Genomic DNA, 16,228 nt, shown 5'->3' with positions numbered 1-16,228 from the left:
AGAATATTTTAAAATTCCATCATTCTATTGTTATTTAGATTATATAATAACCTGCCCCCTTGCCCAAAGCTTTGGACACAGAGAAAGGTAAGACGTCTTTTCATTCTTCAGCTTGGCCTTCTAGCACGCTATATTTAAAGGTAAGAAAAAAGACAAAAGTAATGAAGCACAGAAGCCTAAAGTAAACTTTCTCACCTGATTACTTTTTTGGTATAATAAAAAGTGCCATTCTGAACAAACAAACCAACCAAATCGCACCCCCCTCCATTATATGTCTATTACTTTAAATGTACAGACATATAGTTTTTAAAGTGCTTTTCACATGTTCCAAACAAGATAAAATCTTTACCATTTGTTAAACAAATGATCCTGTACATAACCAGAATGCCTATGCCTCAGGTTTAGTTTAGTTTTAGATTTTAGTAACATCTGTAACTTGCAGAGAAATAATTATTTGCAGAGAAATAATCAGAATGTGTTACCAGATAGAAATCTACCTGCTAGACTGATCAGATGATGGCCGTGGTGGCAGTGGCTCCACTGAAAATAACTCCTCACTGCCTTGCATGGCATCTATGCTGGTGCTTGCCAGAGTAAAAGGGGCAGTTGGACGAGCAATACCCATTCTGACAGGAACGATCAGTGACTCTGCCACATTGCACAGTTCTTCCACTGCGTAAGGCAGCAGTGCTTGGAATACACGCTTACATTTTCCTATTGGCTGTGGAATAAAGTTGCTAGAGCAAAAAGGGAAATACAGAAATCTTCTGAATCTTTTCATATACATAATTTTATCATTAACACAAAAAATGTGCGTAAAAAATACAAAAGCCAAAATCAAAAAGAATGCCTTACTTTTTCTTTTTAGATGAAGCCATTTCCACACTGAGAATGACAAAAACTCTTGCAACTGATCGCAAAAACCTCATTGTCACAGCAATCGCTTCTTCTCTACGTCCTGGTGTGTACTTGTTCTGGAGTTCTTTTACTAGTGTACCTAGCAGAGTATCTAAAAGCTTTAAAACCAGTAATCATTCTGTTAATGTTGAGACATCTTGTAAGATGTAGGCATTCATAAATAAAAATTTCTAACATGTTTTCAATATTAACATTTCATGATAAAAATGTATTGAATCAATACAATGCCAGTGATTAACTTTGTGCCACATGCCCACTACTATGCTTGACTTATAGTGGGTCTCAAATGTCTGATTTCTTGTTTCTTGCCTTAAACTCCTATGTGTAACAACTAATATTTAGAAGACCAATACCTAATATGTCCAATCAAAGAAAGAATATACTTCACTCAATATATAGAGTACTTAAAATAACATCAAAGTAGACTCAGATGTTTATTTTAATGAATTCATAATCCCATCCATTTCATATTGTTTTATGACACAATATTTCTCTTTCTCATACCATAGATAACTTCTTTAGGACAGTTTCTAAGGGCAACGTTAGTTTTATGGCTCCTGACACTGCCAAGTTGTTTTCCAAAGGAGTACCAAAAGAAGGGTCACCTCATCAGTGTACAAGTATGTTCTTTTTGCCATAATCTCTCCAGCAGTGGGTTTAACAGTTTACACTCTTTTCTAAATTCACAGCAAAAGGAGATATTTTTAAAAAATCTGCACTGAGTTATTACTAATTTAGAACCCTGCTTCACACATTTTTATACTGTATTTTTAATACACTCTAGGATTTCTATTTAGAATGAAAAAAAGGAGCTCTCACTGATTAATTTAAAATGAGAAATTTAAATCACCTCCAAAATTCCATCCCCCTTAATGTAGTATTTAATGAGTGCTTACTGGTACATGGGAGCTCGAATTAGTAAAATTATGGGAAACTATGTAACACATACCTTTTTCATGTGCTTGTAAATAACCATTCAAAGGACTTACCAAAATGTCTGCTGTACACTTGACTATAAGGCAGTGAGTGAAACAGTCCAACCGAATTGTGCCACTTTGTTGATTGAGGTACACTTGCTCCTCTGGCAAAAGATGGCCTATCCTGCTGCTGGCACTGAGACTTGAGGGGAAAGAAAGAATGCACTGTAACTGCCTACACTAACACAGGAAATGAGTCTAAAAAACTTTCAATGGATACATACGGGTCTTTATTCTCCTGTGACCCAAACATGATCATAGATTTCAAAGCATTCCAGTCCTGCAGAACACGCTCCAAAGCAAGCTGGGCAAATCTTGGGGGCTCTAAATCATGGTCAGGCATATCTGAATCTACAAAGAAAAGAAGAAATTGTGGGTAATTCGTGTGCAGAAATACACATACTGATTTTCCTAGGTGTCATAAGTGTCAAATCAACTCACCTTCAGGACTGGCTGTTTTCCGGTTACGATCCTCCCTGATTCGAGGAGGTCTGTACTGGCAGTGCTCCACCGTCTGCCTCGCAACTGTCTGCACTAAAAAAAGTAAGAGGTGCTCTCCTCTGCAAGACAGAACATTGTTATGAGGAAGAGGGCTACTTACCTATGCTGTGCTTTCACAACTTAATTTATGTCCTAAAAATCCCACGACTTGCCTGCTATTTGGCAGAGTGACCAAATTAGTAGCAGTGAGCAGGCGATAAAGTAGATCAAGACGAGCAGATTTCTGTCCAGCAATTAGAGTTTTACATTTACATTTCTCCCAACAATCACAATAGGCTGTCGGTGATGTACGTTTGAGTCTAGAAAGAATTCATATACAAGTACAAACACAGAAATTTTTTAAAAATACAAAGGTCTATATTGATATTACAGAGGCCTAACTCATTAAAACTCAAGAGAAACCTTGTTAACTTTCAAATAATGCAGCAAGGATCACTTCAGTGGTATAGTCTGTAAAGCAGTATGTGAGAAGAGGCATCTTAACTGTTTTGTCCACCACCACGTAGCATCTAGCACAGTGACGGCACTTGTTAGTAAGCAATCAATAAATAAGCAGATTATCACTTTGAGATATTTAAATAAGATAAACATATTAGCCAGAATTCTTTTAATAAAAATTATAAGTATCAGTATAGTATCTGTAAAAAATTTCCACTTGTCCCATGTAATTATTTATTTTAAAGCACAATAGATGGTTTTTACAAACCAATTCTCTATTAACTATTACATCTATAGCACAGCCATAGGCGATGTCCCTACTGAGACCTAGAGGCACTGCAAACGTTAGTGCTGGGGTATTTTATGCTTCTTAGGTCTATGAATGTGAAAACTAACAAACTAGCCATAGCAACTCTATTGCTAGATGAAGGTTATTACATTTAGTTTAAGAAATAAACAAGGCACAGGCCAAACCATGACTCTCTTAATGCCTTAATGCCAGCTAACCAACTGCGCTACAGGGGACCTGTGACTTTGGCTGGAGAATACAGACAAAAATATTCTGTATATATATGTTTCCTAAAAGACTGATCCTAGTTACAATGTATGATCACATATTTCTTGCATATCAGGCTATTTTTAATATGGCAGTATGAATCTAAGTAGTTTACAGCATTAAGAAACTAAAATCGCACTCACTTGCAATCATGACCTTTATGACAAACCCTTGCACATTCCGTACAACAACAGAGGGACTCCAACAAGCCACAAGTACGACACTCAAAAATATCCTAAAATTAAAAGGATATACTTTTTAAAAGAATGATATGTATACCTCAAAAGGATTATTTCTGGTATTTTCTAAATTCAATCACAACAACAGTAGAGCAAAATTAATATGCTCTGGAAACAGTCACAAATGGATACACCAATGGGAATCAAAAATTACCAGAAGAGCGAAAATAATTTATATCATCCAAAAAAAGTAGCATAATTAAACAATAGACTTCCATTTCCAAAGCTAAGAGCTGTAACTCCAGTGATGGTCAAAGAGAAGAAAAGAAAATCTGAAGATAACACAAATATAGGTAAATGTAAAATAACTTACCTGGTTAATGTGCTCTGCTCCAGTCCATGTAAAACTGCAGGTATCATTACAACATAAGACATATAAAGGAGAGTCATCAGGGTTGGTACCTGATGGGCAAACCATGCCCATGAATACATCTTCCTCTTTTTCACTTGAGGATACTTCAGCTAAGATTAAAAATACAGTAGTTCATACATCAAGAAAGAACTTAAGCACTACTTTCCTCAAATGGAAAAGTTCTAACATTTACACAGTATAAATCAGAAACTACTACATATTAATAAAATAAAATGACATACAAAGGTAACATTGCAAAGAAATCCAGTCAATTCTGGTGCAAAGTAAAGCAAAGTATAATTACATCATAACCACACAAGAGAACAATACAAATACATCAAACATCAGCCATCTAAGTGTTCACCTCTACATTATGCAGTTAAGATTCAAGTTCTAGCTCTATTTAACAAATTACAGATAATCACATAAATTATTCATAGCCACTATTTTTCAAAAGATAACTACTCAATCTTTTAAAGGCTGGATGGCAAGAACTGATATTCCTTAACACTTTCTATTAGGCGGTAAATCCCAGTCAGAAAGAACAATAAGACATCTGGTCTGTTCTTTCCATAAAATTTTATCACCAATACCAGTTAACAGGCTGACAGAATATATGCTTGAAAAAAGTACATGAATTTTATACATATACACAAAAGAATTATCTTGATAGCTTCTAATCAATTACAGAAGAGAATCTCGTCAAATTAAAAAATAAGCAACTCATTTAGAACTTGAAATAAATTACCTTTTGCAATTTTCTGGGCTGTTTCTAAGATGGTAATTGCAGCAGGATAAGCTCGGCCACTTACAGCAGACATAAATGGGGTCATACCTCTTGCATCCCTAAAATAAGAAAAATTGTACATAAAAATAATATCAATTATTTTCCTTTCTGATATTATAAAAGAAAGATATGTTCAAGATGAAACAAAAAACTAGTTATGTTTTAGTAAATAATGTCAATGCTCAAAGAAAATCATTGGTGGTATTTTCTGGTCTCATATTCTATCTTAAGAAAGTCACTTCTGTGGAATCTTTGTGTCTCTAAACCATGCTTTCCTTTCTTGGCTTTAGGAACTTTAAAGACTACGGCAAGGGTTCTGGAATAAACTAATACTTTCTAGATGTGGGCATAATAACAGGCTCTATCTCATATAATTTTGAGGAAGAGTAAAAGAATTATTACTTCAATTCAACAGACTCCTTAGCAAAAAACACGTACTCAGTAAGTGTTAGCTATTATTATTACTAAGAATTTCCACTTTAAAATGTACTTTAAATATTCTTCACTGAATTTCTATTCCCTTCTAGACCCTTGCATTTTCCCAAAAGTCAGTTTCTCAGCCATTTGTACCTCCCTCTCTTCCATTATAGCAACTACCACTTCTCTCACAATAATTCAGTTCCAACATCTACACCTGCATATTTGATAAGCCTATTTAAGATTTCCCAGGGATACTTTCCACTCCAGTACTCTTGCCTGGTAAATCCCATGGACAGAGGAGCCTGGCAGGCTGCAGTCCATGGGGTCACTAAGAGTCAGACACAAATGAAGCGACTTAGCAGCAGCAGCAGCAGCGATACTTTACATTCAACATATCTAAAACTCAAATAATTTTTCTCTTCAAAACCGCTTTCTACCTAACTTATCTATGTCATCCAACAGTATCACTGTCCCAAGTAACTTCAGACAAAAAAATGTGGATTCTTCATGAAGTCTTTCACCTAAACCATGTTTTAATGCATCTTTCTTTTCCACTTTCAACAACTCTGTAATTCAGTTTATTGCAACACACATATTAAAGTCTATAACAGACATATAAAACATACTTGACTTGACTCGCCTTTTTACTCATGCCTATTTTAATCTTTTATACCACCATCTCATTACTATTCTTATAATCCCACTTTGATAATATTACAGTCTAACAAAGGCAGTTATTCAGAGCACTGAACCCAAAGAACAGAGACCAAAGTGGTGATTTTGACCTATTTTTTTTTTCAGATCCACTCACAATTGTTCTCTTCTAATCCTTCACTCTGAACTAGATGAATTATGATTTCTTAAAATACTGATACTTCTCCACGTTGTTGTTCCTTCTCCCTATTTTTCATGGTTCTACTCAAACTTAATCTTCATAAGGCTGCTTTCTGTATAATGAACACATTTCTCCCTCCTGTTACTCCAAAGTATACTTATGCGTCCCTTTAGCCAGAGTCAACCAAGGAAAAAGTTCAGATAAGTAAAATCAGAATTCAAAGAGAAGTTACACCAAACAAGTAACAAAGCATCGTAAGAGACTTACTACCAACAACTATACACCAATAAAATAGACAACTTAGAAGAAATGGATAAACTGAGAGACATACAATCTCCCAAGACTGAATCAGAAAGAAATAGAAAATACGAACAGAATGATTATCAAGAATGAAACTGAATCACAGGATTCCCTGTTCTAGTGGCTAAAACTCTAGATAAGATACCAGCAGGCCAAATCCAGCAATACACTAAAAGGATTATACACTATGATGAAGTGTGTGTGTGTGTGTGTGTGTGTGTGTTGGGGGGGGGTGGGATGTGAGGATGTGTGTGTGTGTGCGTGTGTGTGTGTGTGTGTGTGTTGGGGGGGGTGGCACGTGTGGATTTATCCTAGGATGCAAGTACTGTTCAATACCCACAAATCAATCAATATACTATATTATATCAACAAATCATAAAATAAAACAGTATGATCATCTCAGTAGAAATAGAGAAGGACTGAGACAAAATTTAACATATGATAAAACTCTCTAGAACTGACAGGCCCACAGCTAATATCATAATAAAAGGTGAAAAGTTGAAAGCAAGTCCTCTCAGATCAAACAAGGATACCCACTCTCACCACTTTTATTCAACAAGTATTTTAAGTCCTAGCCACAGCAATTACACAAGAAAAAGAACAAAACAGTATCCAAATTGGAAAGAAGTAAAATTACCACTATTTGTAGATGATATATACTACATACAGAAAATTCTAAAGATGCCACCAAAAAGCAATTAGAACAAATAAATGAATTAAGTTGCAGGAAACTAAAGTAATATGCAGAAATCTGTTGCATTTTATACACTAACCACAAACTATCAGAAAAAGAAATTAAGGAAACAGTCCCACTTATAATCAAAAATAATAAACTACCTAGGAATACATCTAACCAAGAAGGTAGAAGACCTATACTTGGAAAACAGTAGGACACTAATGAAAGAAATTTAAGATGACACAAACGGAAAAGTTAACCTTGCTCATGGACTAGAAGAATTAATATTACTGAAATAACCATACTATTCAAAGCAATCTACAGATTTAATGCAATCTCTTATCAAAACAGACATGACATTTTTCACAAAATAATAAGACAAAACCATGAAGGATCCCAAACAGCCAAAGCAATCCTGAGGAGAAAAAAAATAACAAAGCTAGATTTACCATGTCCCCTGATTTCAAACAGTACTAACAAAGCTACAGTAATCAAATGGTGTGGTACTGGCCCCAAAACAGACACATTCTGTCAGTGGAACAGAATAGAGGACCCAGAAATGAACCCACACTTACATGGTCAATTAATCCACAACAAAGAGGTAAGAATATACAAAGAACAAAAGACAGTCTTTTCCATAGATAGTACAGCTAACAGCAAAAGAATCAAACTGGGCTACTTTCTCACAACATATAATGAACTCAGAAAGGATTAAAAACTTAAATGTATGACCTGAATCATAAAACTCCTAGAAAAAAAAATGCTCTTTTTGGTCTTAAGTTTTTTTTGGCTCTGTCTCTTCAGGAAAGGAAACAAAAGCACAATCAAACAAATAAGACTACATCACACTAAAAAGCTTTTGAATACCAAAGGAAACCATCAATAAAAGGAAAAGGCTGCCTACTGAATGGGAGAAGATGTCTGCACATGGCATATCCATTAAGGGGTTAATATCCAAACTATACAATTTAACATAAAAAAAAAAAAACCCAATCTGGTTAAAAACTAGGCAGGAGACTGAACAGACATTATTCCGAAGGATATATACAACAGACGGCCAAGAGACCCATGAAACAATGTTCAATATCACTGGACATCAGGGAAATGCAAATCAAAACCAAACTATAGTAAGACATTACCGCATACCTGTCAGAATTGCTATTACCAAAAAGACAACAAATAAGAAGTGCTGGCGATTATGTGGAGAAAAGGGAAGCCTTGTGCAGAACAGACTCACAAATACAGAGAACAAACTGGTGGCTGCCACAAGGGAGTGGGTTAGAGGAATGAGTGAAATAGGTGAGGGAGACTGAGGTACAAGCTTTCAGTTACAAAACAAGTAAGTCATGAGGACCTAATGTACAGCATGCTGCTGCTGCTAAGTCACTTCAGTCGTGTCCGACTCTGTGCTACCCCATAGACGGCAGCCCACCAGGCTCCCCCATCCCTGGGGTTCTCCAGGCAAGAACACTGGAGTGGGTTGCCATTTCCTTCTCCAATGCATGAAACTGAAAAGTGAAAGTGAAGTCGCTCCGTCATGTCCGACTCTTAGCGACCCCATGGACTGCAGCCTACCAGGCTCCTCCATCCATGGGATTTTCCAGGCAAGAGTACTGGAGTGGGCTGCCATTGCCTTCTCCGAATGTACAGCATAGGGAACTATAATCAATTATACTGCAATAACTTTCTGTAGTGGGAGATGGTAACTAAACTTATGATCATTTTGTAATGTGAAAAAAATATCAAATCAGTATGTCGTATACTTGAAACAAATATAATTTTAAGTCAATTCTACTGCACTAAGAAAAAAAAACAAAACTGAGTTATCTCCATGGTAAACAATACACCACACAGGAAACTGTGTTAGCAACTCTAGAAAATTCTCCTATATTTGCAGTATAAAAAAAGCAAAAAAGGGCCAGTTTGATAATCTCTATACTTCTCACCTAAATGTAAGCAAAAGAACACCACCTCTCTTAATATCAGCTTACTAACACATCAGTTTATTAATCTGGTGTTTTCCAGATATATATTTTCTTAGATAAAGAGGAAAAAGTAAATCGTTGTGAGGGTACTAAAATAAAGGACTAGCGAAAAAGAAATTAATTGTAGAAATACAAGATGGATTAATAACAAAGAGAAAGGGAGTAAGAACACAGAATAACTTTTCAGACACCACCACGAGAAAATGATAAAAAGATAATATGCTTAAAAATACCATAAATGCAACAAAAATGACAACTGAAATAAAAGCAGAAAGATATATGTGTGTCTATATATATATATTTTTTTATCTGTGCCTCAAGCTACAAATTAGTAAGATGCTTCTGTAGTAATAACTTTATTTACAATCCAAAGACTTATCTTACTAATGGGGCAGCCTTCATTAAAGTAACCAAAATTTCATAAATGTGGTCATTTTCATCCTAAGAGTAGTAAGGCTTAAACAGGAAAACTCCCTTGCCCTCAAAAATACAAAAAACTCCAAACATCTTCTTGAACTTAAGTAGGGAAAGTGGCATAAGGGTCATAACTGGGAATTTCAGTTCTGTAGTAAAGACACAGACGAGGTCTGGAATTCCAGCTATGCCACTCACTAGGTTTTGGGATCCTGAGCAAGTTAATTACCTCTAAGCCCATTGCTGCAAACTATCTAGTCCAGACAGTTATATCTAGAATAAAAGAATTAATGCAAGTAGAATTTGGCACAGATTAATAACTATTATATAATCATTATGAGTCTGTAAAGGAAGATAAACAAGCATAGTAAAAGTAGAGATGTAACCTATTAATGGTTAATGAGCATTTACAACAGAATATTTACCAAGAAAGTCATAATTCTAGTATAAAGCTTGGGAAAGAATCTGTATCATTTTTAAAGTTCTCCAGGTGACAGTGATATAACTAACTTATGGATTCAACATTTACAGGTAACTATACTGTGATCTTTTTAACAAATAAATATATACCCTGATCAAGCTAACGTATAAAGATACACCCCGTATTCACTTAGTTTATCTGTATTATATTCAGAAGATTTTTTTCACTAAAGAGAGGTTAGTAACAGAGAATACAATGCTAGATGGTGATAAATTATCTTAAATTCAATTAAGATAATTGTTGTTCCATACACTGCAAAAAGACTGACCTAACAACAGAAAAAGGAGTTAAGCCAAATCTTAATCTCAAAAGTATATTAAACTTCTTACTTGGCAGAGAGCAGTTCTCGAAGATAGGGCTGCAGAACAACACTATCACACAACAATTTTAATATAAAATGAGCATTGGCCTTTCGATCCTTAGATTCTACTACAGCTGGCTCTGTGGAAGGACCTGTAATTAAGCACATCCATTTGGTAACAAAAAGAGTATACAAAACAAGAGTTAAAGACTATTCTAGAATAATATACCAAGGATGTTTAAAATATACCACCAGAAAAATATTCTGGTATTAGTAACAAGTTAATAACTTCATGACAGAAAATTTAAACACACTAACACATTTTACAAATCTCAACTGATGAAATGCATGCACACACACACCATAACTTCACTGACATATGGAAGGTAAGTCAGAGGATTAGACATATTTCAAGCCAAGAAAAGTCTCCTTGAGATAGAGTGTAGATCTCTAGAAATATATATATACAAAGTGTGTATTTTATCTTCCAAATACACAGGTAGATAGAATAACAGAGATTCTCACCTGGAATGGTGGAGGTGCTTGGTCCTTGACCGGTGCCAGTCGCTGCTGTGGTAAGAGATCCCACAGCAGGGGCCAGGATAAAATCAATGTCACCATCTTTCAGTAAACAGAACAGCAGGATGTACATCATTATAGGAAACATATCCCTACCATGTTCATTTAACTGGCCTTAAGGCTTTTCTCTGCAAGCCAAAGGTCAAATCGGACAGAGGTTTCAGTGGAAACTTTTTTCCCAAACTGTAAGAGGATGAATCCACTAGACAAATTATTGACTTGATATAATACTAATTGGCTTATCAGTATAGAAATATATACTTCAGTGGGAGAGGGCTATCTAATGAGACTTTCTAGAATTTTAATTTTTAACTTACAAACACTTTAAACCAAATCTTCCTAGACTAGTTATAATACTCTTTATGGCAATTTTTAACTATTTCAGATTTCTCAATACCCCACTGAAATGTTTCTTTTCTTTCATGACATTATCTTTTTGTTTAACACTAAACAAAATAATAGGTCTTACCAGGATCCATTGCAGGAGGGTCAGGAACCCAACTAGGGGGAGCTATGGGGGGTGAAACTGGATCTTGGTGGTCACTGGATGAAGCTCCAGCTTCATGTCTACCCAAACCAGCTGCTCTCAATGAACGTCTCATCATTTCCCGTAATCTCAAACTAGAAGAACATGGACAAAATCAGAGCTCACTACTATGTCTAAATTTAACAGTAAGGTGCACAGAACTTCTCATCTGAGATCAAAGTTTGTTCTACAAGCAAATACTCCAGGCAGGAAAGTGACACAAATGCCAATTCTGGAATCACGAAATAAGTCAGCAAGGAATAGAAATTCAACTGGGGGATCCCAGAACGGAGTTCAGCACTTAAAACCACTGTATTAAGCTCCCACACAAACTTAAGCACAGGGAACAAAAGCTGCAGTGAAGTAAAATTAGAAATAATCTTTTATACAGTTAGGATAAAGGAACACCTGAACATTAAAACAAAAAAAATTCTGTCCCCTGTTTATTACCAGTAAGAATTAAGTTTAATATATACATTAACAAAACATACGTATTAGCACAAAACCAATATTATTAGCCCACTAAATCCCTTTTCTGTGCAAAAGCAAGTGAACTAATATCCACACAGTAAGTAGTTTTTCAAACAAGACCAATTTAGATTTAATTTTTTTTACAAAAAAAATTTTTTAACAATACATCTTCATCCCAAGGAAATTAAATAATGAAATTGGAGCTTATAAAATTATGTTATTAGAATACTGTCTGGGCATGGATATATTTTTCTTCCTGCTATACAGAAAAAAAATATGGCACAGTTGTGCACATCACTAAAAAATAATCACAAACACAAGACTTCATTAGGGGAACTAGTGTATTACCTGTACAAAAATCTGTACCTCTGAATAAAAGCTTACAAAGGCTATAAAATTAATACATTAAGAACTAGCAGCAATTGAGAGAGCGCATAAGGCAAATCCCTTCACTCGGCCACAATTTTAGAGCTTTTAAATGAATAAAAAGAATTCAGTTTTAAGGGCCAGGCCACACATCAGGGACTTCTTTCTCCCAGGCAGATTTAATCCCAAAGACATGACATTTCTGATGTGAAAAACCTAGCATCTTACCACGTACACATTATATGTCTGCAGATAAGTAATTCAGAGTAATTTATATTAATGCTTGAATTTAATCCAAGGGTAAATGTGTTTCTCCAGACCAATACACTTTCAGTTTCATAAAGAAAAAAAATTTTTAAAGCATTTACCTAAATTTCTTTTAGAAGCTACCTTCAGGAACATACCTAATTTATAAGGCTTGTGTATGAAAATATATCTTTTGTTAGAGTAACTTTTTTGGAAGATTCTGCAAAGTAAATTTTAATGTCTAAAAAATGTTAGTCATTATAGTATGCACTATTAAAAAATACCTACGGTTAATTGTTTTATAGTAACATGTCTTCTCTCTCCCAATTTAGAAGCTTTTATAATATGGAGGGGAGCAGAGCACAGTGATTTATTTCAGTCAAGGTCACTTCCTGTCCAAGACATGACCCGCAGAGCATGGCAGTGCTACCCAAACAGCACTGCCCGGGTGGCTGTTCACACTGTGATGCTCCAACACAATCGTAATTAAGCTCAACACAGATATTTAGTGTCCTGATGTGTCTTACTCAAAACACAGAGAGAGACAAAGAGTCAGCAATAATTGGGAAGCAGTGCAAATCACCTGAAAATAAATGCATGTTTTGGGCTTATCAAGAAGAAGGCTTACACCAAGGTCACAAACGCAATGCCTACTGGGCCTGGAAAGTAAAATAAATTGAGCAAAGGACAGTTAGGTGTAAGAAGTAGGGGGTCATGGCAAACTAGAAGTGTGCATGCTCATCTAAAGGCATTCAAATGTTAAAGAAAAAAAAATTTTTAACATTGCACAGGCCAAACAAAACATATGGGCTATTCTCCAATCTCTAGCTTAGAGCAGATTAAGAATAAGTATGAAGATAAATTGAGACCATAGTCTCATCTTGAACTTGCAAACTCCCAACTTTGTTGTTGTGATGTAGTCAATTCAATATTAAATGAGGGGTCACTCCTTGTCATTTAAAAAAATTGTCCTTAACCTCTTTTCTTCATTGGGTCTTGGGAACATTTTTAAATACAATGCCCAGCTCCTCTTACCGATTCTTTCAAAACAAAAAAAAACAAAAAACAAAAAAAAAAAAAAGAAAATTATTCTTCAAGATGTTGTACACAATTCATGAAGATTCACCTGTATCCTCAGTGGCTGAGGACAATACTGAGGAGATACCACCTTGGCTGCTAAGATTCAGAGTTTTGACATTTCTTCGTATAGGCTTGCCTGGAGTCATCGTATTTTCTGACAATATGGAAGAATTCAAGGATGATGTAATTTCCTCTTTGTAAGCACGTTATATCCATGCTACAGAAGCCTTAGAATCCAGTCATGTTCAAACATACCACTGTGACAAAAAAGCGAAGGTCATGTGTCTTCCAGATTAATAATCTCTAGAGTACATACACCTGTAATCAGATGCATCAATCAAGCCTTCCACTAAATCTGCCCTTTGAACTCAGGCACTATTCAGTCACATAACAAAACTTCTCAGTCAAATCATCATCTGAAGGCATTTAACAGTACTCCATTCAATATTGAAACTGCATCGGTTTTGAGCTTACAGCTCATGAATCCCAGCCTGCATACTCATCAAGGGGCATCGCCTAGAAAATCCATTGTAGGCTAGAGGAGGGTTTCACTTCAATGAAGCAGAGTCTGTGGACTTCCTACTGCCCGGCGTGGATAATAAGACTCCTGTGCTTTCATCTGTTCAACCGGCAGCCCTGAGTTTGAACTGGTTAAGAGCACTGCAGTGAAATCTTCGGCAAATGCCTCAAAGGAGCTTACTCTGCAAATTATTTCTGTGAGCAACACATCACCCACTCTTGAAGCTCCTTTTAGTCTTTGCCTTCAAAATAATCCTTACATGAAAAAAAGATGGCAGCACTGGTATTGGACCAACCATATCAGAGTCCAACTTGATTTCAACCTGTATTTTCCCTGAGGAAATGAAATACCTGAAATAATTCAGACACTAATTTCTTCATGAAGAATTTAAGTCACTTTCCATTTTAGACCAAACACTTTGTCTGCCTAGTGAAGTCCTGAATAAATAAGCTGGTGATAATTTCCATTTTGCATAGTCTATATAATGTTTCTGTATGGTTTTAAATTATAATTTGGTCATCCATAAATAGTTTTTGATAAATCTCACCTCAATGTTTTTGAACCTGGGAAGCTCTCAGGTTGGAACCAATTTTAGAAGAATCATTTTTTAAAGGGAAAGTTGAATATAGAACAGCAAATAGGCCAAGAGAGTCTTCATTTTAAGTTGACTTTACAACATGAGCACAGTAAGCAGTGCTTCCACATTAATGATTTGTGAAGCATCCAAGAATTCTGGCTCTCATGTCTAATTAAATGTGCTTTTTCTCTTCAGGAAAAATAAGAAACACCTATATCCTGAATTCTTTATAGTCTTCATCTATTCAAACATCTAGTAATGTTTAATGTGTTGTAAGTTTTGTCCATCCCAGAACTCTGAAGGCCTGAAAATCTTAAATACCGAACATTCATAATATACACCAGCTTTTCTTTTCTTCCCAGATCATTAGTACATCTGAGAGACTGAGCTAAGTAAACAATCTGAAAATAAAAGATTGAGGTTCTTTCAATTATTATTTGTTCTCCAACTAAAGAAAATAACTTCCTAGGAAAAAAGAATGATGAAAAATTTAAAACACATTCAAAGAATCAAGTTTAAACTACTTGTCTAAATTACCTCAAATTTTTTAAAGATCCTAGGTCCTACTATTCTATACTTAAATATGAGATACTGTCAAATATTTTTCCCAGACTGATATTGGTAGGAACAAAACAAAACAAAAAAAAAACAAAAGGACCCACCAATTCATGCATATGAGAGATAACAGATATGTTTCTTTCTGTACTTGGATTACATTTCCATCAACTGAACTTCCCTGGTAAAAATCACATTACCTTCGGCTACTTGATGATCCAGCCCGATTACCTGGGCCATTACTTGAAACAACTGATATTGCATTTGCAATGGCCTCAACAGCAGAAAGTCTTTCTGCAAATGTGTTTCTTTCAGAGCGCTCTGCTTCTGAAACATAAGAGAGAAAATCACAATCAATTTTAAACTTCAAAAAATAACTAAGAGTTTAAGTATGTACAAGCCATCAAATGCTACCTGCTGTTTTAGTGTTCTAATTCACATACTAGGGATAACAGCTTAATTTTGCCTCCTTGGAGGAATAAACACTTAAGCTAGGTTGAACTATGACTTTTAACACGAATTATTTCCTTACTCTGCCTTATTTCTCAACCCCAAAGATAAAAAGTATTATTCACAAGTAGGCTGAAATGTAGCTCTCACTACCAAGGAAGAAAAGACTGACATATCAGTATCTCAGTCTTAGTTTCTACACTACTTATAATCCTTTAGTCAGTTAATGATAATGAATAAGAAGTCAGAAACTCACAAACCACTATTCAAAAATGTAGCTACCAGAATGTCATCAGTAGAATTCAAAATAAGGAAAACCATTATGAATTACACAATTGCATGTCAGGTTTTCAGTTTCCCCCCTTTAATCAGCAAATTAAAAACCTTACGGCAAAAAGAAAGGCTTATTTTCTTTTCCAAAAAATCTAAAAACTCACTATTTCATTTTCTCCTCTACATTCTAAAAACTGGGATAAAAGTTGCCTCCATATAATTCGACTTAACTTGCTAAATAAGTCCCATGGTAATAAAAGTTACCTGCAATTATAAAACCAGTAAGCTCTTAAGGATTCTATATATATAGTTTTGTACTAAACAAAGAGAAGAGAATTTAAGACAAAAGAAACACACTAATGAAAAATTTACTTATTCATGTTATATACTCATCCTATCAAGAGA

The 16,228-nt window shown here is 35.2% G+C and overlaps 1 protein-coding gene across 3 annotated transcripts in view; it reads right to left on the bottom strand.

Moving 5' to 3' along the window:
- UBR5 (ubiquitin protein ligase E3 component n-recognin 5) overlaps window positions 1–16,228 on the bottom strand; it is a 140,330-nt gene that overhangs the window by 30,850 nt on the left and 93,252 nt on the right. For all 3 annotated transcript variants that reach the window (XM_069600429.1, XM_069600430.1, XM_069600428.1), the window contains exons 22-34: window positions 15,301–15,427; window positions 11,229–11,380; window positions 10,706–10,801; window positions 10,209–10,332; window positions 4,730–4,827; window positions 3,943–4,091; window positions 3,534–3,625; window positions 2,549–2,695; window positions 2,337–2,455; window positions 2,120–2,246; window positions 1,908–2,037; window positions 856–1,016; window positions 498–737 (exon numbers count right to left, since the gene is read on the bottom strand). In XM_069600429.1, coding sequence (XP_069456530.1) covers window positions 498–737; window positions 856–1,016; window positions 1,908–2,037; window positions 2,120–2,246; window positions 2,337–2,455; window positions 2,549–2,695; window positions 3,534–3,625; window positions 3,943–4,091; window positions 4,730–4,827; window positions 10,209–10,332; window positions 10,706–10,801; window positions 11,229–11,380; window positions 15,301–15,427 — 1,762 coding nt within the window. The remainder of the gene's footprint in view (window positions 1–497; window positions 738–855; window positions 1,017–1,907; window positions 2,038–2,119; window positions 2,247–2,336; window positions 2,456–2,548; window positions 2,696–3,533; window positions 3,626–3,942; window positions 4,092–4,729; window positions 4,828–10,208; window positions 10,333–10,705; window positions 10,802–11,228; window positions 11,381–15,300; window positions 15,428–16,228) is intronic.

This window comes from Ovis canadensis, chromosome 9 (assembly GCF_042477335.2).
Source record: "Ovis canadensis isolate MfBH-ARS-UI-01 breed Bighorn chromosome 9, ARS-UI_OviCan_v2, whole genome shotgun sequence".
NCBI lineage: Eukaryota > Metazoa > Chordata > Mammalia > Artiodactyla > Bovidae > Ovis > Ovis canadensis.
The sequence above is the reverse complement of the archived record's forward strand: the minus strand, read 5'-3'. Positions and strand labels throughout refer to the sequence as shown.